At 41.9% G+C, this 26,511-nt stretch overlaps 1 protein-coding gene across 5 annotated transcripts in view; it reads left to right on the top strand.

The window, feature by feature from the left end:
- The window catches only part of LOC127438641 (CUGBP Elav-like family member 5), a 284,871-nt gene that overhangs the window by 20,707 nt on the left and 237,653 nt on the right, over positions 1 to 26,511 (top strand). For all 5 annotated transcript variants that reach the window (XM_051694351.1, XM_051694353.1, XM_051694354.1 and 2 more), the window contains exon 2: positions 8,194 to 8,276. In XM_051694351.1, the coding sequence (XP_051550311.1) occupies positions 8,194 to 8,276 (83 nt within the window). The remainder of the gene's footprint in view (positions 1 to 8,193; positions 8,277 to 26,511) is intronic.

Below are 26,511 nucleotides of genomic sequence, written 5' to 3' on the forward strand. Positions count from 1 at the left end.
AGACATCGTTCGTGGATGGGTCTTGTCCTCATTGCAAGAACATGAACATGGCAACGTTGCGGTTGCGGCTTGCATTCGTAAAGCAAGCCTCCCCAGCGGCTCCCCGGGTATGAGGCCCTGCTGGTTAGCACTGGGGGCGATTTGGGGACCTCAATGGGACCACCTCCACCGGGTATCCCCCCACGGACTTCCCATTCCCCACCACACTCGCTTGCCCCGGTCGGGTGCTCGGGCGAGATCGCCAGCTCATCTCAGGGTGAGTTCGACCTCTCATTTGGAGCCTGGGAAGAAGACGAGTTCTCGAGCGCAGCATCGGAGAGCAGGCTCGTCCAGTTGGATGCAGAGGCTTCGACTGGGCTTCCTCCTTTGGGAATGGTCGCCCAGTCCCAGGCCGACGTTCGCTACCCTCGATGGCGGAGCGGCCAGGAGGTATTCGGTGATCCCCCAGGTGGATAAGGTGCTCGCAGTGCAGTTGTGTCCGCAGAGTGCCACCACCTGGCACGGGCACCCGAAACTCCCATCCAGGGCCTGTAGGTTTACGTCGTCCCTGACGGCTAAGGCCTATGGTGCCGCTGGACAAGCCACCTCCGCCCTGCACGCCATGGCTCTCCTGCAAGTACACCAAGCCAAGGCACTAAAAGAACTGCACGAGGGTAGTTCTGACCCGGGTTTGCTCTCCGGGCGACAAAGGTCATGGCGCAGTCTCTCGGGCAGGCGATGTCCACCCTGGTGGTCCAGGAGTGCCACGTTTGGCTCAACTTGGTTGAGATGCGAGAGGCTGACAAGGCACGGTTCCTTGACGCCCCCATCTCCCAGGTTGGCCTATTTGGCGACACCGTTGAGGACTATGCCCAGCAGTTCTTAGCGGTAAAGCAGCAGACGGAGACCATACAACACATCCTGCCCCGGCATGGCTCAAGACCCTGCACCCCGTCTGCTCGTCACCAAGGGCGTCCTCCTGCAACAACAACACCGGCTCCACCACAGCCCGCCCCCGTGGCCCTGCCCCAGCGTGGAGCCCAGCGCAAGAAACAGATGCCACCCGTCTCAAGGCCGGCCACTAAGAACCCGAGGAAGGCTTCAAAGCGCCCCTGAGACGGGCGAACCAGGGGCAAGGAGACCCGCTTCTATGGAACTGGTGAGCAGACCACTTCATCCCCTGGTGGAGGGCCGGGAGGAGAATCTTTTGTTTCATTTTCATTTAATTTCACCGCATGTCCAAGAGGCTGCGGCACCCAACAATTCAACAAAAGAGCGGTTTTCTTGTTCCCTGCATCACATGTCTGGTGCGCACGGCCGTCGTCACGACCACCATCCACCGTCCCATCTTTGCAGGTATGGGGCTCCAGCGGCGGTTCCCCCGCCCCTGTGCGGCCGGCTGTGGCACAAACACGCCCACACGGGATTGGGTCCGGTGGACTACGGGGACGAGACTCCTCCCTCCTCCTCGGCCAATCTTATGGTGGGCGGAAGGAGCCAGGTAAGTGCTTCGATGTCCCTGGACTCAGCATGGCAACGGGGCTCGAATCCCCTCGACGTAGCACCTCGAGCTCCCTTGGTCATTCCCTTGGTCACCCTCGCACGGAGTTTGGGCACGTGGCTCGCGCTTTCCAACCCGTCGCGATGGCTGACCCGGACCGTCCGACTCGGCTACGTGATTCAGTTCGCCAGGCGCCCGCCCAGGTTCAGTGGCGTCCACTTCACCTCGGTGAAGGGCGAGAACGCCACTACATTGCATGCGGAGATCACTATCCTTCTGCGCAAAGGCGCAATAGAGCCTGTCCCTCCAGCCAAGATGAAGAAAGGGTTCTACAGCCCTTACTTAATCATACCGAAGAAAGGTGGTGGGTTGTGACCAATCCTGGACCTGCGAGTACTGAACCGGGCTTTGCACAGACTCCCGTTCAAGATGCTGATGCAAAAACGCATTCTAGTGAGCGTACGGCATCAAGATTGGTTTGCGGCGGTAGACCTGAAGGCGTACTTCCACGTCTCTGTCTTACCTCGACACAGACCCTTCCTGCGGTTTGCCTTCGAAGGCCAGGCGTACCAGTACAAGGTCCTCCCCTTCGGCCTGTCCTTGTCCCCTCACATCTTCATGAAGGTCGCAGAGGCAGCCCTTGCCCCGCTAAGGGAAGTGGGTGTCCGCATCCTCAACTGTCTCGACGACTAGCTAATCCTAGCTCACTCTCGAGAGTTGCTGTGCGCACACAGGGACCTCGTGCTCCGGCACCTCAGCCAACTGGGGCTTCGGGTCAACTGGGAAAAGAGCAAGCTGTCCCTGGTTCAGAGCATCTCTTTTCTCGGTTTGGAGTTGGACTCAATCTCGATGACAGCGCTCCTCACAAACGAGCATGTACAGTCGGTGCTGAACTGTCTGAAGGCATTTAGATGGAGAACAGCGGTTCCACTGAAACTTTTTCAGAGGCTCCTGGAGCATATGGCATCCTCAGCGGCGGCCACACCCCTCGGGTTGAGGCATATGAGACCGCTTCAGCACTGGCTTCAGACTCAAGTCCCGAGATGAGCATGGCACCGCGGGACACATCGCGTAACCATTATGCCGATCTGTCCCCACCTCTTCAGCCCTTGGACCAACCTTGCATTTCTACGGGCAGGGGTTCCCCTAGAGCAGGTCTCCAGGCGCATCGTGGTTACAACAGATGCCTCCAAGATGGGCTGGGGCGCCGTATGCAACGGGCACACAGCCGCCGGCTCCTGGACTGGCCCGCGGCTGTGTCGGCACATCAACTGCCTAGAGTTGTTGGCAGTACTGCTCGCCCTGTGGAGGTTTCGGCCGTTGATCCAGGGCAAGCATGTATTGGTCTGGACGGACAACACAGCGACGGTAGCGTACATCAACCGCCAAGGTGGTCTACGCTCCCATTGCATGTCACAACTTGCCCGCCGTCTCCTCCTGGAGTCAGCAGCGCCTCAAGTCGCTACAAGTCACTCACATCCCGGGCGACCTCAACACCGCATCGGATGCGCTGTCACGTCAGGCTACCCTCAGGGGAGAGTGGAGACTCCACCCTCAGGTAGTCCAGCTGATTTGGAGTCGATTCGGTTGAGCACAGGTAGACCTGTTTGCTTCCCGGGAATCCTCCCACTGCCTGCTTTGGTACGCCCTGACTGAGGCACTCCTCGGTATAGATGCGCTGGCACACAGCTGGCCCCCTGAACTACGCAAATACGCATTTCCCCCAGTGAGCCTACTTGCACAGACCCTGTGCAAGGTCAGGGAGGACGAGGAGCAGATCATCCTAGTAGCACCCTACTGGCCCACCCAGATGTGGTTCTCGAATCTCACGCTCCTCGCGGCAGCCCCCCCAGCGAATTTCCCTGAGGAAGGACCTTCTTTCTCAGGGACGGGGCACCATCTGGCACCCGCGACTAGACCTCTGGAATCTGCACGTCTGGCCCTGGCCGGAATGCGGAAAACCTAAGTTGCCTACCGTGTGGTAGACACGATCACTCAGGCTAGAGCTGAGGCACCTGTATCCCTTGAAGTGGCATCTGTTTGCTAAGTGGTGTTCTTTCCGACGCGAAGACCCCCAGAGATGCACAGTCAGATCAGTGCTTTCCTTCCTGCAGGAGAGGCTGGAGGGGCAGCTGTCCCCCTCCACCCTGAAGGCGTATGTAGCCGCTATTTCGGCTCATCATGATGCAGTAGATGGTAAGTATTTGGGGAAGCACAACTTGATCATCAGGTTCCTGAGAGGTGCTAGGAGGTTGAATCCTTCCAGACTGCACTTTGTCCCCTTGTGGGACCTCTCTGTAGTCCTTGGAGTCAGCTGAGCTTAAGGCACTCTCTTAGAAGTCTGCCCTCCTGACTGCACTCACTTCCATCAAAAGGGTAGGGGACCTGCAGTCGTTCTCTGTCAGCGAATCGTGCCTGGAGTTCGGTCTAGGTTATTCTCACGTGATCCTGAGACCCCGAACGGGCTATGTGCCCAAGGTTCTCATGACCCCTTTTAGGGATCAGGTGGTGAACCTGCAAATGCTGCCCCAGGAGGAGGCAGACCCAGCCTTGGTGTTGCTGTGTCTGGTGCGAGCTTTATGCATCTATTTGGATCGCACGCAGAGCCTTAGAAGCTCCAAGCAGCTTTTTGTTCGCTTTGGTGGACAACGGAAAAGAGGATTGCCCACTGGGTCATTGACGCCATCGCAATGGCATATCAGGCTCAGTACGTGCCACCCCCTGCGGGGTTATGAGCCCACACCACCAGGAGTGTGGGGGCCTCCTGGGCCCTGGCCAGTGGCGCCTCTTTGGCAGACATCTGCAGAGCAGTGGGCTGGGCAACACCCAACACCTTTGCGAGGTTCTACAATCTCCGGGTTGAGCCAGTCTCGTCCCGTGTATTGGCAGGCACGAGCAGGTAAGTTCCTGGACAACTGGCCGGGTGTACCATTTGCGCATAGCGTCTTTCCCCTCCCTTGAGGTGAAGACGTGTGCTCTTGACTCCCAGGCGTGTTCACAGACTGTGATCCCTTGATGACTTTCCTCCTTAGTCCTCTGGCAGTTGAGTTTGCAGAGAAACTCGCTGACCGGCCCAGTACATGCGCTAATGAGCCCCTATATTAAGGTAGGTACTCCACATGTGCTGGCTCCCCGAAGGCGACCCCATGTGATATCTTCCGCAAAATCGTTTCCCTGGTGGCAAACTGCGTCTTCCTTGGGCAGAGGCCCCTCTGCCCCCGGTCACCATGCTCTGTAGAAACTCCTCCCCCTTCAGGTAGGACCTACCATGGGACCTCTCCTCATGACATACTTCCGACAAGACTCGGTAAGACCATGTGACGTATTCCACTCAAAATACCCCCCCCCCCCTTTTTGGACTGGGTGTGGTCTCCGCGGTGTCTTCCCCTTGGGAGGGACACCCCCCCGATGGAGACACTTATGGCTCCCAGTCAGTTAACAAATTCCACTCTTTTTGGGGAGAAAAGAGAGGGAAAAGAGGCCTCGGCTGGACTAGCCTGTCCCTATAGTTGGGCAGTCGACTTGTTCCTGATGGACCATTCGATGCTCATAAGAGCGTTGGGGGAGGTTACGTGACGGTCTGGTATGCTGGCTACGAGGCACACAGCAGTCTGCCCGTCACACACCGCCAGTTCATGTAACACAGTTCAGCTAGTTGTGGCATTTTTTATAGGGACCCCTAGTGTCACTACATCGACACAATGTCGAGTGAGTGACAGATAGGGAACGTCCTGGTTAATTTCATAACCTCTGTTCCCTGATAGAGGGAACGAGATGTTGTGTCCCTCTTGCCACAATGCTGAACTACCCGCTGAAATAGCCGGGACCTGGTCTCGGCTTCTCAGCACAAAACCTGAATGAGTGGTGGCATACCAGCTCCTTTTATACCCATATGTCTGGGGGTGGGGGTGGGGGGGGGGGGGGGGGTGGCATGCAAATTCCACTTGCCAATTCTTATTGGCCTTTTTTTTTTTAAAAGCAGAGGTGTTTGGGGCTTCCAAGAGTGACCCCTAGTGTCACTACATCGACACAACATCTCGTTCCCTCCATCAGGGAACGGAGGTTACGAAAGTAACCAGGACGTTCTCGTCGCATTGTGGAAATGCTCTTACTTTCATAGCTTTCATAAACATAGCCATGAGTTCTGTTGTTGATTTTTTTTTTTTACGATGTGACTTCAAGAGTTTTAGTGATCTCCAATCACGATCATTCAAGATTTTTTTCCGACCACATTTTTTTCTGCGAAGCTGACAGTTCATCACTATCCTTCCTGGATTTAATAATGCGTTGGACAGTTCTTAACCCAATTCCAGTGATTTCAGCAATCTCCATAGTCGTTTTCTTTGCTTGATGCAGGCCAATACTTTGCCCCTTCTGAAACACAGTAAAATCTTTGCCACGACCACGGGATACGTCTTCCGACATGGTTGTTTAAGAAATGAGAAGCTACACACTACATCAGTTAGGGTTAAAAGAATTGTTGCCAGCTGAAATATATTAATCACTGCTGTAATGATCCAGTCATAGGCTCTTAAGTATCTGCTTATTTAAATCCAAACAGCGACTTTTTTTTTGGCCAGGCAGAGTACTTTTTAACTATAGTCCAACGCTTCCGGTAAGCTTCACAAGAGGGTAGAGATCACGTAGTCTCTCGTGTGACGTATTCGCGATGCCATGTTATGGACATAATCTCACATTCTCCTCTTGGTTGAGACATCCAGGATAAGCACACAAACACACCATTGTAAAAAAAACAGATAAATACAGATCTAAACAAAAATCAAATAAGCTTCTGTACAGCGTTCCTCCTACTCACTTGTAAACAGTGCTGCTCTTCCATGTGTGTTGTACGTGCCTCAGTTCTCACATTACTTATGTGCCAATGCAATTACGTCACATGGTCATATTGCTGCTGACCTGAACGATGATGCAGAGTTAAAAAAGTACTTAAATATTGATCTTTTTCGCACCAGAAGTGATCGTGTCACTTTAGAAGACATTAATTTAACAGCTGGAGTCAGTATGGATGACGTTTATTCTGACTGTCTGTTCTTTTTGGAGCTTCAAAAGTCGAATCCACTTGCATTTTAAGGCATTACTGAACTAAGATATATTTTTTAATTTACTTCAAATATGTTCTGGTGAATAAAGAAAGTCATACACACCTGGGATATCATAAGGAGTAAATAATGAGAGAATTTTCATTTTTGGGTGAACCATCCCTTTAAAAACACTTGTGGCGGGATGCTTAAAAAATAGACGCTATGGCCAAAAATGTCCATTTGCATGTGTATGGCTGTTGGACAGGGTTGGACAGATTGCACAGTCCAACCCTCTCGGAAAAGTTGTGTCTTCAAGTCCATCCCCTTTAAAGTACTGCCATTTCCCTTACAAAGAATCTAGAGTTGCCGCAAATGTGCTGCAAATTTGCCACTCATTTATTTTTACATGCAAATGAGCTTTGTGGCAAACTCTTCATTGTTGCCAAAGGTTTGCTGCAGATTCACCACTACCGGTGAAGAGCTGTAAATTTCTGGCAAACATCTGCAGAAAATAGCAATCTCATTTGCTTGTTTAAATAATGAGTGGTGAATTTGCGGAGAGTTTTTTTGTAAGGGTAGTGGTGGTACATTAAAGGGGATGAACTTAAAGATGCAACTTTTCCAAGAGGATTGGACTGTGCAAATTGTCTACGCAGCAAGCTAAATAAAGCGCTGCTGCTAAAAATATGAAACATTTATTTTTCTGATACATTATATCAGAAAAAAGACTAGATAAACGTTACACTAGACTAGTTGGCCACCATGACCCATCCCTACTTTCTTTAAAGTCTACTTTTATGTGTTACCTGAGGCGGAAGGTCATATAATCATGCGTATATGTGTGTGTATAAATGCACGTTTTTATCACGTATTTCTGTCTGAAGGCCCCAAGGGCCCGAAGTTTTTCTCCCTTGTTCCCCACCACTGTTAGCTTGTGTCCTCTCTGCAATGTCTCTCTCGGTCAGGGCTTATTCCAGGCAGCTGAGACTTGGAAGTCTTGAACAGGGACTGATCTATAGACTTGTTCTAACACACACACACACTCACACACGTACAGAGAACAGCACACAAGCACATCCAGTGTAAAGCGAACTCGACAGGCTCCCCCATGTTATAAAATAGACTGTCTGTATTTAGCCTGTCTGCAGGGACTCCTCGCGGCACCTCTGGCCCTGTCATTGTAAGGGCTTTGTGCAGGCTTTGTGCTGGCTCGTTTCTCCTACGCTGTCGAGTGGTGATACTTGATGGGAACACATGAAACTGCAGTGGGGTCCAAAAGACTGGGACTTCTTCTGGCATTTCTTTGATTTTAATTTTTAACACAAAAAAGCTAACAACATTAATAAAAGAGGAATATTTAAAATTCTGTGATATGTTTGGGTCACTAATAAAATGTAAGCAATTTTTTTTTACATTGACTATGTGAGCCCCTTTGCACAGACAATCGGATTTCCTTTTTGGACCCCACTGTATATTACTGGATAGCGTTAGGATCCTGAATGGAATACTTTGCTTATGCAGTTTTATCCCAATTTGCCATAGTTATTTGTTACAAGAAGCTGCTTGTTTTCTTCAAATGACATTTACCACCCACCAAAATCAAACACTACCGAGTCCAAAACCATTGTCTTTTCAAATCATTGAAAGTCTTTTTTCCTCTTTGTCACACAGGCTGCGCGTTCCTCACCTACTGCGCCCGCGAGTCGGCCATCAAAGCTCAGATCGCCCTCCACGAACAGAAGACGCTGCCGGGGGTAAGTCAGCTGCCTGCCTTTCACCTAACCTCTTTAAGAGGGCCACCGTGCCAGTCAAAGCTAAAGCCGTATGTTTTAGACAAGGGAGCTAAAGCCTTTGGAGCAGAAATCAGTCGATAACCGAGCCTTTTAAGATCAGGCTTTGAGCCATTTCATGGTACTTCTCCTCAGGGGCATTCGCCAGCATTGATCCGATGCTTTCAGCACAAGATTCTGGGATGCAGTGATAGCAAATGTCAATTCATTTGTTCTCTCAATTTTTTCCCCCATACTGCTCCATTTTAGCAAAAAGCCGGCGAGTCATTGTTCTTCAATTGCACAAAAGTGTTCCGGATGCATGAAAATAAACATAGCAGGGTGCAGCGAGAGTGTTTCCATTGAGGCAACGATAATGGTCATCAATAGCGATAAGCTTTGAATGAGCTGCGTGACCATACGCAGCCATATTGGAACTGTTATGACACTTGAGACTTCAGTTGCTATGCTGTCAGATAAACATTTTTATGAAGCAGAGTGCAGGAGACTCGGATGTGCAGAGAGCAGCATATTTTACATAAAATATGCAAAAATAGCACAGCAACATTTTGCTTTTATCCCTGCAAATTTAACAAGATTGTTTTTCACTTTTTTTAAGAGAAAGAATCTGTTCTTTGAGAGAAGGAAATGTGTCGGTGAATTATTTTACCTTTTTTTTTTTTTTTTTTTGGCAGAGCTTTGGAAATAAGTTATTCTTCTACAATAATTGGATGACTCTCACGAAACCTGTCAAGAAAATGTCCCATTTTACACCAAATTCAAAAGACACATATAAGAAATTATATTTTGCCTACAGAAAATGAAGCCTATTTTTAGGACCATTATATTTTAAGACAGTTACGCACATTTTAGTCCCTAATTCTCTTTACCGCAATGTGAAAAAAATATATATAATTGTTAATTAAATTCTAAAGTATTTATACATTGTAGTAGTACTCCCATCGTACTGCCTTTTAATTGAGAAAATCATTGTTTAACAGCAATGTTTTATTGTAATAGAGTAAAAACATGACATGTTACAGTAATGGGAATCCCTATGGAAATCAGTGAAAATAGTCACAGTAAAACGTTCAGAATCATAACGTTACTGAGAAATGGGGGTTAAAATGTGCTAAAGTGTACTGAAAATAATGTCCTGAAAAATATGCGTGAATGTAGGCTTTATTTTCTTTATGCAAAATATCATATAATATAATAAAATATAATACAATATTTATATAAACAGTAATATATATATATATATATATATATATATATATATATATATATATATATATATACTGTATATACACACTACAAAAATTCTAGAGATCACTAATTTGAAGTAGAAATATTATTTTCACAGACTGAGATTTCTACAGATGCTGGCCACTAAAAAATATATGCAAAAATAGTCCAAAAATGATTAAAGTTTTAAATGGGTAGCCCATTACAGGCAGGCTCCAATGTTCCAATTTAGTGCCACATTGAATTTAGGGCAACTTTGTCAAACACACACCCACACACACTTTTACCCCCATGAGAACATTTCAGTCTGCAAGAAAAAGAGGGTGGGGGGCACTCAGAATCTGACACATGTCATCAAGTCCTGTTGATAATAAATCACAACTTCCCTTTCTCACTAAGGGGTGAGAGAAACACAGACACACACACACTTGCTACATGTGTGATATTCTTGCATCAGCTTCACTTACTTATTGTCATCCCCTGAGATTCTGCGGATGAGGCAGTAGGTGTTTGTGAAGACTGCTGGAACGAGAGGTAGATGTTTTTACAGTTTGGATGTTTTTGTATACATCCACTCCTTCCTCCGTGTTCTGCTGTTAAAAGTATTGTTCTGCCATCATTTACCCACCCTCATGTGATTCCAAATCAATCTGACTTTCTTTCAAGGAACACAAAAGGACATGATGACAGAATTTCCAATTTTGGGTAAAATATCCTTTTAAAGTCCAAATGGCCTACCCCAAATCTTTCCCCAACAACCCCTGCTGTGGTTTGCTGATGGTAAGTAAATATGCCAGTTGATTGTTTGCTAAATCCTGCTTGATATGCAGATTGCCTGAGGCTATGGAGTAATTCATGTAAACTAGGATTCCACCGGAGAGGACCTATAAGTTATTTATGCTCACGTTTTGTCCTTAACTCTTGACTGACTGTCCCACTTTGGAAAACCTTGACGGAATTCGATCAATCAGGTTTTCGCTTGTGTTATACGCAATCCCGTTAGACGCCTCTTAAAGCCAGTTTTACATGGCTGTCTGCACTGATGGTATAATACCTATCAAATTGTAAATATTGAAGTCAGCATGAAATGATGCTCACAACCCATTTTACTTTCGGAATGTGATATATTACTGAGTGAAGCAGGATATTCAACAAGAAACAATGTAGGGTGGGACTTGATTTTACCAATCAGGAATTCATTGAGCTAATTCAACTAGTTCAGTTTAAGCCAGTTTTGAGGGTTAATGGAATATTCCGGGTTCAATACAAGTTAAGCACGATCAACAGCATTTGTGGCATCATGTTGATTACCTCAAAAATTTATTTGAACTTGTCACACTTTTCTTTAAAAAAAAAAAAAAAAAGCTACATCTGAGTTACAGTGAGGTGCTTAAAATTAAAGTGAATGGGGCCCAATCCATAAACTTTCAAATGCTCACTGTTTTAAAAGTACAGCCACAAGACATAAAAACATGAGTGTAAACATGGTTTTAGTTTGATAAAATGGCTTACTAACCTTTTCTGTGTTAAGTTATATCCAATTTTACAACTTTGTTGCCATTACGATGTAACGCCTTAAATTCTGAAACCCTAAAATGACTGTAAAAAAACTATTTATACAACTTTACAGCTCAACTGGGACGAGTCAAAATTATTTTTTGTGGTAATCAACATTATGCCACAAATGCTGTCGACTTGTAATAAACCTGTATTGAACCTAGAATATTGTTTTATTTTTTTTCCATGCGCCATACCATCTCATGCACAGTCAAGCGCTCGGCCTTTCAAAGTATATTCTTGATCGCTAGCCCATATGGATGCGTTTGCCATATGCTTTGAGATACTTTTAGTACAGTCAATGCCTGGCGCATGCCTGGAGAAAATGCAAAGATGGAGACTTTTCTGCATCTCTAGAAAAACTGGGCTGCATGCCAAAAGTACGCATGATGCAAATTTCGTGAAAGTATACTTTGGATACTTTCAGAAAACCACATACATTGGCCTTTAGTAGCCAGAAAATTTGTGTTTTTATTTTTCTCCCAATTTGGAATGCCCAATTCCCACTACTTAGTAGGTCCTCACGGTGGCGCGGTTACTCACCTCAATCCGGGTGGCAGAGGACGAGCCTCAGTTGCCTCCTCTTCTGAGACCGTCAATCCGCGCATCTTATCACGTGGCTCATTGTGCATGACACCGTGGAGACTCACAGCATGTGGAGGCTCATGCTACTCTCCGCAATCCACGCACAAATTACCACGCACCCCATTGAGAGCAAGAACCACAAATCACGACCACGAGGAGGTTGCCCCATATGACTCTACCCTCCCTAGCAACCGGGCCAATTTGGTTGCTTAGGAGACCTGGCTGGAGTCACTCAGCACACCCTGGATTTGAACTCGCGACCCCAGGGGTGGTAGTCAGCGTCAATACTCGCTGAGCTACCCAGGCCCCTAAAATGTGTGCTTTTTAATTCTAGAATTTATGATCAAATAATGCATCCACATCTTGTTATCAAAGCCTGTTATCACAAAATGTCATAGAGGGCCGATGTCTGCTCAGCTAGCTGAATGTTACCGTTGTGCAGCTTATCTATAACATTCTCGCATTGCAAGCGCAGTTTTAAACGGAACATCCGTGAAGCATATCCTAAACGTGACTATGGCCAATTTCAATCAAACAGTGTAGATCCTTCCAATTTAATTCCAGCTGGGATTTCACAGAGCCATCAGGTTCAACATACTGCTAAGAATCATCATGACATGAGGGCACATATGAGCCCCATTATAATGGTAGCAGTGTCGGTTGGAGGACACCCTGAGGCAGAGGAGGAGCAGTTGGAAGAAGTTGAAAGTGAGGAAGGCGTTCTGACAGCTGTCCGCTTCGATAGCGCGCTTCCCCATCAGTGACCTCTGAGGAACATCAGCTCTGTAATGTGCGAGATGAGGCGATAACATCACCATGTATACATGGCAGCTTGTCACGATCATCTAGGGCTAACGGCAGTGATCCGTGTGTGTTTGTGCGTAGGGGGTTGGATAAAGTTGATTCTGTTTTTATGTGAGCTTTTCCTTTGACACTAAATCATAAGCTTAACACGTCAGTTCTCTATGAATTTGTAGATTAATAATTTGCCGAGTTCTTTATCTTGCTTGATTTTAGCTTTTGAAATATTTCTTATTTTCCAACTGTCTACGTACAGCATTTAATGGTAATATAATTGCAGTCAGTTAGTATAATGATGGAAAATATTGACGGATAGAGTAACTTTAACGCAAATTCATTTCAGTGTTATTTCAAATAGATATTTATATAAAGCAGGTGGTTTAGTTTCCAAGCAGCTGCTGAGAGAAGATGATTCATAACTGCAAATTGAATTTGTTACATTACTGCAGCTAACCGTTTTTAGAATCTGTCTAAATTGCTTTTAATTCACAGATTTAAGTTGCAAACAAGGTTACGGCAAAGATTCAAAATGTATTAAAAGATCAAGATGGACAAATATGTGAAGATATTTATGGTATGCCTGCCAGAGCTGACTCAAGAGACACTGAAATACAGAATATTCTGTCAGTTGAATGCTTAATCATTTAACAAAACATTTCTCCTAGTCTGTTCTGAATGTTCTGAAAACCTCATTTCAGTATGCCATATGTTTATATATATATATATATATATATATATGAAAGTGAACATCACATTTAGTAATCACATTTAATGAAAATTACATTTTGAACATGTTGGTAAACATGTAAACACTGTGTTTAAGACAAAGAAGTAAACTATAGTGCTCATATCAACACACATTTAAAATGTTTATTAATGCCCACCTTACAGAGACAGTACTATTAATAGGCATAAACAGTACAGATAAACCTCCCTAGGGCTGGGTATTGTAGCCAAAAATATATCAGTAATAGTTTACCCTAAAGTTGTATTTGTTAACATTAGTTAACTCAGTAGTTAGCATGGACTAATAATAAACAATACTTTTACAGTATTTATTAATCTAGGTTAATGTTACTTTCTGCATATACTAAAACATAAAATTATTCAAAGTACATCAATACACATTGTTTTTAATTAAAAGAACACAAGGAAGAATGATTTTCAACATTTATTTACACCAATGTAACAATATATAATAGTAAACAGCAGTATTTACCAAAAAATATATATATTTTTTTTTTTTACCAAAATATTTTAAAGGAATATTCCAGGTTCAATACAAGTTAAGCTCAATCGACAGCATTTGTGGAATAATGTTGATTACCACAAAAATTAATTTAGACTTATCCTTCATTTTCTTAAAAAAAAAGCTAAAATCTGGGTTGTAGTGAGGCACTTACAATGGAAGTGAATGGGGCCAATTTTTTGAGGGTTTAAAGGCAGAAATGTGAAGCTTATAATTTTATAAAAGCACTTACATTCATTCTTCTGTTAAAACTTGTCTATTATTTGAGCTGTACAGTTGTTTAAATAATAATTTTTATAGTCATTTTAGGGTTTTAGGGTTTGTTGACGTTGTTGTCATGGCAATAAAGTTGTTAAAGTGGATATAACTTTACACAGAAAAGGTTAGTAAGTGATTTTATCACACTAAAATAATGTTAAAATGCATATTGTTCATGTCTTGTGGCTATACTTTTGAAAAAGTGAGTATTTTAATGTTCACTTCCATTGTAAGTGCCTTAGTGTAACACAGATTTGAGGTTTTTTTTTAAAGAAAAGGAGGGGCGAGTCAAAATTATTTTTTGTGGTAATCAGTATTTTGCCACTAATGCTGTCAACTGAGCTTAACTTGTATTGAACCTGGAATATTCCTTAAATACATGAGAATGCCTCAAGGGGACTAATACCATCCCCTTCAATCATATCAGAGTTTTGAATAGATTTATCGTAATGGACAGTTTGAACTGATTTACAGACATACTGTAAATCAAACTTGCCCACTATACTTGCCCATGTTTTTGCTACAAAAAAAGAAATTTTTATATATATATATATATATATATATATATATATATATATATATATATATATATATATATATATATATATATATAATATATAAATATTCGCTCTCATACGCATTTAGGAAACTTAATGGCCAAAAAAGAAAAAGAAATAGAGCATTAAAGGTGCAGTCAGTAATTATTTCTCATTAAAAGATACTCCTTAAGAAATTAATTGCAATTTTAAAACATACAGTATATATAAAAAATCATGAGCACTCGCTTGAGATAAAGACTCCAGTAATATCAGTATCCTTATAAAAGCTGTTTAAATCTACATGGAGATGGTCCCTTCATGGGGACAGCCATGTTAGGATCACATGGCCAGCCAAATACTACTAATGTAATCTCAGTAACTGCCCTGTTATTGGACGCTTTCACTCACTGAATAAATTAATCATGGCTAACTGTGAAAAATGAATTTCTACAATGACATCTTGAATATTTCTGGAAAATTCGATATACTGCCCAGCCTTGATGCTCACACTTTTAACATACTTAATAAACAAAAGCATAGATCACTGCTCTCGCCCTCAGTACGACCATACATTATAATATTTAGTTTGGCCTGCCATATATGTACTGTATAACTAAAAAGATGGCAATTTGTGCATATTTTGCCAACTGCATCCGTGAGAAAGCACACCTGTTCACGCTCACAGATGTATGTACGCAAGTAGGCCGACCACGAACATAGAAAATGCGATGACTTGCCACGTTTCTGAGTGTGTGAGCTCATGGCATCCACAGGGCCCCACACCCCTGCTGGAATTGCAAATTCACCTGCTCCTCCAGAGTCTACCCTGCCCCATTGCAAATCCGTTGCAAAACAAGGTGTGTGTTTTACACCCGGATCCATTGCTTGTTAACACATCCGTCTCTGGCAAACCTGTGAACTGGCCAATTTTCATTTAACACTTCTCGCTGAAAAAAATAAATAAAAAATTAACAGTGCCCTCCCAATACACCGTGATTTTCTACCCGATGAAGCTCTGTTAAAGGGATAGTTCACCCAAAAAATGAAAAATCGAAAGAAAGTCAACAAATAATGTGACTGCTAACAAGGCTCCATATATAGCTTTCGATAGAAGTGTAAAGAACATAGTAGGATGCTGACAAAGCTCAATTTATTTTTTTTTAATTAATGCTCTGCTGTATGGAGGACAACTGCTCGAATCAAATCCAAATCAAATAAATAAAGCGTAATTAGCACGACTACACTTTTACTAAAACTATTTAAAGCTGAAGTGTGTAATTATTTCATATATAAAAATACTTCAAATCTTTTTTTTTTTATATTAATATTCTAACATTGTTCTGTTTGTTTGAGCATTCCAACCAGCCCAACATAGCAACATTGGCTCAACTAATGGCATTTGCAATTCAGTTTGGCGGCGCTAGTGGCGCAGAAATTACACACTTTAACTTTAATTAAATGTCTATAAGTAGCATGTCCAGACAATTATAGCATTTTTGTTTAGGCTTTAACTTTTAACAAACAATGGGTCAATTTTCGAAAATTTGAAAAGACCAGTTTTCAATATCTCCATTTGTTTTGAACTCATTTCCCGCTGTCTGCCTGTCTATCTCTCTTTGTCTCTGTCTATTTGTCTATTTCTCTCAAATATGCCGATTCATTGACTTGACAGTCAAGTGAGCCAGTGGATTGTGATGCTCTCTGCTGGGTGGATATTTGCGGCTGGGGTTTGTGGTAATGCAGTTACATGGCTGGTGCTCTATGATGAATAGAAAGTCTCCAGTGCAGTCATATGAGAATTCAGAGTGGAGCTGCACATATGAGACTGTGCTTCTCACTTCATGAAGTTTTATAGCGTCGCTTCCCCTGTTATGGCTTTCCACCACCATGGCGAGATTCAGATGTATGACTGCAGTGTTAGGCGATGTGTGTGTGTGTGTGTGTGTGTGTGTTTGTGGGAGGGGGTGTAATGACACAGGGGTGTAATGTACATAGTAAAAAGCCATTGCAATAGAGTGTTCCTCAGGGAATCCACTCCTAACAAGCATGATGCAAGAGCGAGACAAGACCTAACATAAAAATACAAGGGCCAGCTTGACTTCTTTCTTTCTTTCTTTCACTAAAAATGTGCTTAAAAGAGACAAAAATTTGAATACAATGCTTTCCAGATAAAACACTCTTAAACAGATATGCTGGTCTCTTTAAAAGCCAGTAGAGCCACAATGGTACCACCACAGTACCTTTTTGCAAGCATTCTTACTTTACTAATAGGTCTGGCAGGTGTTTTGCCAAACTTACCCTCCCATGAGGCTATTGCTCTTTTTTTAAGGTTTTTAGTAAAAAGCTGTCTTTGCACTTTTCACCCTCCTTTGAGAAGCAAAAAAAAAAACCAGCAAATATACAAGCTAATAGCTTTCTTATCGGCACCGACAAAAAGGTTTATCTTAATTGGTTAAGATTTGAGAACTGTCCAATTTGCACAATTTTCTGTTTAGAATTTGTTTCAGGTTGAGACTAAAGAACAGAAATGTTTAAACCCGCTGTTTCACTTTTGAGCAAAATTTATAGTTTGGATTGAAATGGGGTCTGGTTCCGTTTGAACCCTAAATGGTTATCTGAATACCTGGGACTGTTGCCAGTTTCTGTCTTCCTTCATAAATATGGCCCTTATAGTAATGGAAAAATGCCTCAAAAGCAAAATAATCCTCCAAAACGGACTATTAGTTAATCACTGTTCTGGCACAACTACTTATTTTGTTGCCTGCACTGGTTCTTTCTTTCTTTCTTTCTCTCTTTGTACAAAGTACGGTTGTATTGCCATTTTTTACATATTACCATACTAATACAATGTTTTTTTGGTTTTGGTTTTTTGGACATGTACCATGGTAATACCACTGTATTCTGTGAAGTACCTTGGAGTACCATGTAAAAACAGTTTCTGTCTTTCATTACAAACATGGTCCTCATAGTAATGGAAAAATGGCTCAAAAGCAAATAATCATAATGGGCTTTTAGTTCGGCACTGTTCTGGCACAACCTTTTTTTGTTGCCTGTACTGGGTGGTAGAAAAAAATGAAATATTAATGCTTTTTATTTTGGTCTTTTTAGTCTATTTCAGGCTGTGGCTGGACAGGTGCCTGTGGGATTGAGTCATGTGACAATGTGATCTGGGTTAGCCGTGCAAAAGGAATGTGTATATGTTTGTACATGGACCAGAGTTGTAGTGGTTGTATTTTCAGAACATTACACTCTCTCATGGGTCTTGTCTGAAGAAGTCTGGCTTCTAGACAGGAGGAATGAGTGCTGAACGAGGTCTTGGTGAAGACCCACAACTTCCGACTGCATATCTATCTTCCTGTCCCCTTCCTGGGGGGGGGGGACTAAGACTAAGACAGACTTCACACAGAGGATGAATTGATGCAAACTCAAAGACATGAGATTCTTCATGAGCCACTGCCTGAAGCATGGGCTCAGGATAGAGTTCACCAAAATTACCTGCCATAACCTTCCAGCCGGACTGCGATGCTCCTCACTGAATGATACCTATATCGACTTGGCAAAGGAGGGACTACTAACCACTAACCACTAACAAGAACAATGCATCTTCATATATTTCCTCAGTTAATTTGGGATGACTTCAAGGACTTTAACCCTAAAACTTATAGTTAATATAAAATCTTTTTGTTTAATCATTGACCCACAACACTTACTTAGTTTACTAAATTTAACCACTAATAGTTCTAAACATAAATAACTAATATTGGCATTACATTCATTTATTTTCTGTTATAGCTTAATTCAGTAGTTCTCAAAGTGTGGAGCGAATTACACTTAAATGTCGACTACCGATATAGCGCGTAGACGGCACTTTCACGTGATACTCGTTACTTTTCTCAGCGCTGACCAGGATGGGCCAATCACAGTCGTTAATATTACTGGATGAAGGTCTGGATGAAAACAGTTTTATAGAGACTGCTGAGGCTTATTTCCGTTTACAGGTATGAATCCTTGCAATTATCATTTTTTATTAAAAATAACTATCTAGTGTAAAAATGTCTCCAAGACGATACAAAATGTTCTGGTAGTTAATGCGGATGAATTGAGAATTCGGTTTTCTGAGCGGCCAAGCGCCCACTGGAGGAAGAAAATTGTGTGTCATGTAATACAGTCATTTGCGACAACATTTTCAATTTGCAACGTTTTCATGCCCAGGGGTTGGTCCTGCAGCAGTATCACTTTTCTTTTTTTTTTCTGTTGATGATGTTTAAACAAACAAACAAAAAACAATTTCTTATCATTTTTGATTAGAACAAGTTTCTTGTTACAATGGGGGGTGTGAACCGAAAAAATTGAGAACCACTGGCTTAATTTCATGTACAGCTGCTTTGAAACATCACCTGTTGTGAAAATCGCTATACAATTTATATAGCTTGGTGATACACTGGCGATACATACCGTGCGAATGTAGTAATGTTAACCAGTCGAGATTTTGCTAAACTGTTTATATGTATAAATATAACTGCATATTATGTTTAAAAAATTAAATAATAATTATCGCCTTTTCTCCACAATTTGGCATGCCCAATTCCCACTACTTACTAGGTCCTCGTGGTGGCGCGGTTACTCAACTCAATCCGGGTGGTGGAGGACAAGTCTCAGTTGCCTCCGCCTCTGAGACTGTCAATCTATGCATCTTATCATGTGGTTCGCTGTGCATGACACCGCAGAGACTCACAGCATGTGGAGGCTCATGCTATTCTCCGCGATCCATGCACAACTTACCATGTGCCCCATTGAGAGCAAGAACCACTAATCGCAACCATGTGGAGGTTACCCCGTGTGACTCTACCCTCCCTAGCAACTGGGCCAATTTGGTTGCTTAGGAGACCTGGCTGGAGCTCACTCAGCACACCCTGGATTCGAACTCGCGACTCCAGGGGTGGTAGTCAGTGTCAATACTCGCTGAGCTACCCAGGCCCCGCACATTATGTTTTAATGCTGTATTAAAGTTGCCACATTGCTTGGCATCTGTATACGGTCAACAGTTAAGGCCCGGTCACATTTACCTTTGCATAGCGAAATTCCACAGGCGTAAAACAGTCATCTCAATGGGAATCTTTGCGATCAGAAATTTTGCCTATGGACTTCCGGCAAATGTTGCGGGGGTATATACCGTGCAAATGTAGAAATGTGTTTACTATAGCGTTTATACAGTGATAGATATACTTTGCACAGCGAAATTCCGTAGGTGTAATATAGTCAACTCAATGGGAATCCAAGTGATCAGGAATTTTGCCTAATGGACTTCCGGTGACTTTCATGTGGGGTTCAAATTTGGCAAACTTTAACACGTGAATTAGCAGTGTTGACCAATGTGAAGTCAAAGTACTTGGTATGGCAGTGACCTCTGTGTAGGCAGTGCATTGCACATAGTTACACAGGATATTTGCAATGGATGAGGAAATAGTTTTAGCGGGGAGTTAATTTATAACTTTGCTCTTCCAGAGTATAAAGTGCAGCATAAAAAATGCTGCTTGGCAAGTAGTTTTCACACTTGCTTCACATCCGCCCACCCCTTCATCGCTGATTTTCGCCATGCAAAGCGAATAAAGAACTATATTACTTGGCAGAAGAACTGGTTATTCATATTTTTATTAATATTAAATTAAATATTATAATGCTGTTGCCACAGTTTATTCACAGAATATTCAGCAAAAAATTACTATATCATGAGACTGCTGCAGTGATATAAAACCTGCCACCCCAAGTTTGGGAAAATCAAACATTTTATAGGCTGTTGAGTAACATAGCAGGTCATAATTGCTTTCGACATGTGCCCCCTCCCAACCACGGTGAAGAGGCAATGAAAGACTCAAGGCTCTGCAGAGCTTCAAAGATGGGTTCGAATTAGAGAGATAAAGAATGACAAACAAAAAGAAGCTTGGGTCTCACAGGAAATGGATACAGCAAAGACAGATAGAGCAATAAGGAGAGGGGAGATTAGTGCTAGCTGGAGGGAACTAGTAGGAGGAGGCAGAAGGAGAGAGAGAGATTGGAAGAGGACACAGGGTCATGTCGACAGCTTGAAGCCATACTTTCAGCGGGGTGTGAGAGCAGCAGTTCATGCTAAAAACTCTAGTCCCACCCTGGGCAGCGAGAAACCTCCCCTCCCTCTTATTATATCTCCATCTATCTCTATCCCTCCCTCCTGGCCTCATTTAAAAGGCAGATCTGCCCTGGACACAGAAGGTAGGGTGACACATTTGTCTGTAGATACAAGCCCCCAACCCCATTCGCTGTGTGTTGTGAATTTACCTTTGATTGACAGGAGCCGTGACAGGGGACTGTCCGTGATCTCTTCTCCTGCCCTCCCCGGAGGTTAGATTAGGCTAGTGATGCTTCCAGAACTCATGCAAAGATCATGTGGGCCAGTGACCCTGAACATGGACGAAGGGGGAAAGTGCGTCTTGGCGTCTCCGGTGGGATAAATCATTCGCGTTGGATGCTAGAGGCAGATGCACTCACTACTTCATGCTGATCCACAATTTAAAGGTGCTGCCGGGAAGAAGACTGTTGTTGAAAAGTAATGACGCATGATAAAATATCTTCATCATTAGTGGATGCCTGTTGATTAATGTAATGTGAGGATCGCAGTTGGCGTGATGGCTGTTTGGACGGATATAATCTAGTCCTGGTTCCCTGGAGAAAAGGTTCTTGTCAATCATGTTGAGCTGGTTTGGAATGTGTGCCATATGGAAGTGCAAACAGTGTGAACAGACATTTTTGTTCTCCTGGAAACAGAAGTGTCCAATCATTTTATGTAGTAAAAGCCTATTCTCCATATCCTAGCACATAGTCACTGTCCAATGCTGAAATGGATTTTTGAATCAGGATGGTGGGTCAAACTTGGTGTCATTCATGGTAGATTACTAAATTCAGAAATGTAAAGGTGAACTAAACTTTCTGCACTTTTTCTGGACACTCAAGAGCTTGATTGCTTTACATTGCTGAAACTGGTTATTGATTCAGGACCATGTGTGTCTAACTTGATGCCGTTGATGGTAAACTTATACATGAAATTTAAAGTTAAACTAAACTTGCTGCCCTTCTGCTGTAAGCTTAAGAGCATAGGCGCTGTCCGGTGCTGAAATTGGTTATTTAATCAGGACCATGTGTCTAAGTTGGTGTCATTCGTGATACACTACTAAATTCAGAGTGGGTCCCAATTAATGTTCATTCACGGGTGTGCATACATCGGCTATTTTACAATGGCTTGTAATCTGTTTTGTATTATTAGGCCACGTCCACACTAATACATTTGCATTTGAAAACGCTCTCTAGTAACACATAGATTTGAAAATAATTACGTTAGGAATCTGAAAACTGAGTTATCAAATGAAAATGAATACGTTTGGATTTGGCATTAGTTGTACCATTTTGAGAATTTAGTTTTTAGCTCAAGTACTTCATGAGGTGAAGCTGTTTTTAAATTGATGCCAGACTAATTGAATTGTTATGAATACTTTTTTATTTTGGGTTGCATACATTAAGTTCCAAATAAAATAGAAAATAAATTTTAAAATAATGTGCCTTTTATATGTAAAGTATTTAATTCACCAGAATTAAATCGGGAACAAAACTTGCAGCACTTTTACTAGCTACTCAAGCGCATGGTCACTGTCCAGTGCTGAAATGGATTATTAAATCAGTACCATGTGTGTTAACTTGGTGGCAATTATGGAACATGACTAAATTCAGAAATTTAGAGATGAACTAAACTTGCTGCACTTTGATTGGATATTCAAGTGAAAACAGTTGCTGTCCAGTGCTGAACTTATTAATTATTGAATGAGGTCTGTCTAATTTGGTGTCATTCATGGAAAACTACTAAATTCAGAAATTAGAGAATGTTTTATACACATTACGATGACATATACTGAATAGCTTACTAAATGAAAATATGCTAGAGTAGTCTAGTAGCCAGTGCTGAAATTGTTTATTGAATCAGAACAATGTGTCTAACTTTGTGTCGTTCATGGAAAACAATTATACTGAAAGGGTCCGGTAGCTGTCCAGTGCTGAAATTGATTAGTAGTCCTGGATAGGGTTTTTAACTTAAGTTTCCCAAATTCAACACATACACTTGTGTTTATGAAAAATTAACTTCAGTGGGACCAAATGTGAAGCCTTTCTTGGACAAAACTACCTATATGAATAATTTAACAAAGTATCTTCCACCATTTTGGTGCGACAGATTCAAATTCTGGGAAGTAACCACATAAGATATGTTGCAAAGAGCCTTTGTCATTTGTTCACCTTGCTGCTGGTATGGAAGGGGGCCTCACCATCAAGAGATCTGGTTCTTGAAGCATATGTGCGGATGCCTCACAGCTGGGGCGAATCTGCCCACGGTGTGTCGGGGAGGCAATTTAGAGAAAAACCACTCTGTGTGACGAGCCTATCAGCGTCTTTGAAAACCACTCTCCATGTTGTCCACTCTCATTAAGGCAGCGTTAGAGAAAAGTCTGCTGCCCAAAGTCAGATAAAAATGAAACGGGGGTAATAGCGCACTGGTTGAATGTTTATTCTTTGTCTTTGTCTGAAAACTTCTCAGCTGGATGCGGCCTCTGGACTTGAACTGCGGCGAGCACCATGCCATAGTGACCAATCCATTCTGGAACACCATGATGAACACCAAAAGCCTCCCAGGGTTAATCATTAAGATGTCAACATAGCACTATACAGTGCACTCCGGGCACGGAGCTGAATATTGCGGTAGTCTTTGTAGAAAAGGAAAAGGAAAGCAATCATGCTTCACTGGTGCCTCAAGATAGCACACAAAGTTACAGTGCTACATTTTTTTCATATAATAGGACCGCATTGTCCACCATGGAGGGACAATATATTAATTTAGAATGGCTAAGGGGCCAATAAAATCCAGAACACACCCTTTTAAAGTAATACTTCTATTGTACATCTCCGCTGTGATGTTAGATGAGCTCCATGTTGCATGCATGTGTGTGAACATACAGTATGTATGAATGAAGCTGTACACTGTTGTTGGTTTTTTGTGTGTAACTACCCTACTTCTGAGTTTAGTGTGTGTGTTTGTGAGCTGAATTGAGTTGTAGCTTGTCGTCACCTCTCGCCGCCGGGGCTGGCTGACCAGTCGCCATGGCAACAAAGGAAAACTACATACCAGACCGATGCACAATCCACAATCCATTAGGTGAGAGAAGGGGAGGGGGCGAGACAAGACAACACACATTTATTTACTGGGTTTATTTACTCTATTTTTTTCTTATTTATAATTTATGATGTATTGATCTGTGTCACCACTGGGCAGAAGGTAGTCTTCCACTAGGTTATACTATCCTTTGTTCGATTCGATTAGAAAGAAGAAAGATTCAGTCACTAGTTTCAGGATACTGTTGGGACCCAACACCAAACAGAGGGGCTTCTTTGTGGTCCCACCTTGTGTCTTTATCACTTGTTTTTTCTTTTTGCCCTCCTTATTTTTTGGCACTATGAGCAGCCATATCCATCTATTTACTTCTATGAAAAATAATAATAAATGGTTTTACCATTTTTTGAGACTGCTTTGATGGGAATACCATTGTAATCATGCAGTCCCTTACAAAATATTGGTTAAATGGTATTTTAGTTGACATGGCACTCTAAGGTTCTTCCAAGAATACCATGATATCACCATGGTACTTGACCAAAACAAATAAAAAATAAAAATATGGTACACTGCAAAAAGTGGTAAAGTGCAGTTGTTACCTTGAAGGAATATTCCAGGTTCAATACAAGTTAATCTCAATTGACAGCATTTGTGGCATAATGTTGATTACCACAAAAATTCATTTCGACTCATCCCTCCTTTTCTTTAAAAAAACAAGAATCGAGGTTACAGTGAAACTGAGTCATGGTACCACCACATTATTTTTTGTAACACAACTTTTGTAGACATAAATAAATAGGAAATTTAAAAAAGATAGTCCTTTAAAAAGATCATCACCCCATGGAAATATCACCCCACAAACAGTATACATTCGGTATATAGTGGCAGCTTAATATATTGCACTTTAAAAAGGCCATGAACCCCACAGTTCACACATCCTACCGCTCTCTGTCTCTGTTTATGGGCTGCCCGGTGTCTAATAACTCCGCATTCACTGAATGTGGGTGGATACACAGTAGCGGCACCTGAGGGTCAGCTTCCTCTGAGGCTTTATTTTTGGGCTCTCCATAGAGAGGCATCATAGACTCTAATTTCACCTTCTTGCCAACTCCTGTGGTCATCCATCCTGGGACCGTCCATGCCTCACTGCAACTCCATCATGGCATTAGGAAGAGCAACAGCCTAGCACAGGGTTTATCCAAGTCGCCTGGCACTTTCCCAAGATTTTGCTATGGAAAAATGGCAGAGAGGGAGTGGAACCTCATAAGCATGCCAGAATGCTTGTTTTACATCCAGTCCAGTGTAATTATTAACATTAGCTAAAAATTAAATAAAAATAAAAATACTAAAAATAAAAGTACTAATAACATTTTGTTAACCTAAATAAAAACAAACTGAAAAACTGATAGTAAAATTCATTTCTATGAATAAAAAATCTAAATAAGTAGTACAAATTAACATATCTGAACAATAATTTTTGTCTTGGTTTTTGATACATAATATATTAAAATTAAAACTTTACAACCTGCATTCATTAAACATGTAAATGTGATTTAGTGATAACACTAGAGGGCTTTGAGAAATTAAATGGTGTTAAATATATATTTAAATGTTATCAAATACAAAAATCTGACACATGGCCATATATCATTATATAAAACTATAGTTCATACATTTGGACATATATATACATTTTAAAATTCCAATATGTTACATATATGGTACTGTATAAATAAACCTGCCATTTTTTGTAGTATTTTGAAATATATGTTGCAAATATGTACAAATATGTGACTTTTTTTTATATAATTGAAAACCATAAATGAATATCTATATTTTATATATATGTTTTATATTCTGTACAGTATCTTGCCATTTAAGATTTTTGTCAGTTTATGTATTAAACACGTATTTTGCGTCATTAATTATGTGCTTAATGTATTCAAACGTATTCATTCGTATGAAACATGTTCTGCTGACTTATTAACTAAAACATGTTTAATGTTTTAAGCAGCTCTAAAACATCAAAACTTAAATGAATATATATAACCCTGATTCAAAAGGAACAATATAACAATGAAGGAATAGATTTAGCTAATCTAGAAAGTGTTAAATTAAGTTGACTGAACATGTGAAGTAGTAACTATACTGTATATTTAGGTACTGTCATAGTAATGTTGTTTACCAACCCACTATTTATGTACAGTAAATCCCTGTTTTCAATATTAATTATTGTTTGCATTTTTATTGTTGTTTTGTTCATTAATAAATACTGCTTTTCATAGATTCTCAGGAAATGAGCAAAACAGACACAATTGTGACATTTCCGTTGTTCAAATTCATAACAGTCCTGACACCCTTGCTTCCAAATAGAAAGCCTTAGACTGCCATATAATTACAAATTAATAGAGTTTTGCTACAATATACCATCCTCATAGTTTTCCCTTCTAAAGGAGTATATGGAAAGAGTGCCGTCGGGGAGGACAGGCTCTGTTAGTACCATCCACATGACGCTGGAGATGTCCCTCATTATAATGTGATGGCAGCCAGATTGTATCCCATTAGGGGAAACAACACAAGGTGTGCAGCACATGAAATTCTTTATTACATTGGCAGGACAAGTGCAGGTATAAAATGGGATCGTATATGTGGACTTTTTTAGCTTTGTCGAAAATAATCATTTAGGAAGTGTAGGGCTCATTTATTGATGAGTCTTATTGTGCTTGGAATCACTTATTTGATTTAATTTTCATCATTAATTAAATAATAAGCAAACGTGTTCTTGGCTAGATCTCTTCA

This window comes from Myxocyprinus asiaticus, chromosome 50 (assembly GCF_019703515.2).
Source record: "Myxocyprinus asiaticus isolate MX2 ecotype Aquarium Trade chromosome 50, UBuf_Myxa_2, whole genome shotgun sequence".
Classification (NCBI taxonomy): Eukaryota; Metazoa; Chordata; class Actinopteri; order Cypriniformes; family Catostomidae; genus Myxocyprinus; species Myxocyprinus asiaticus.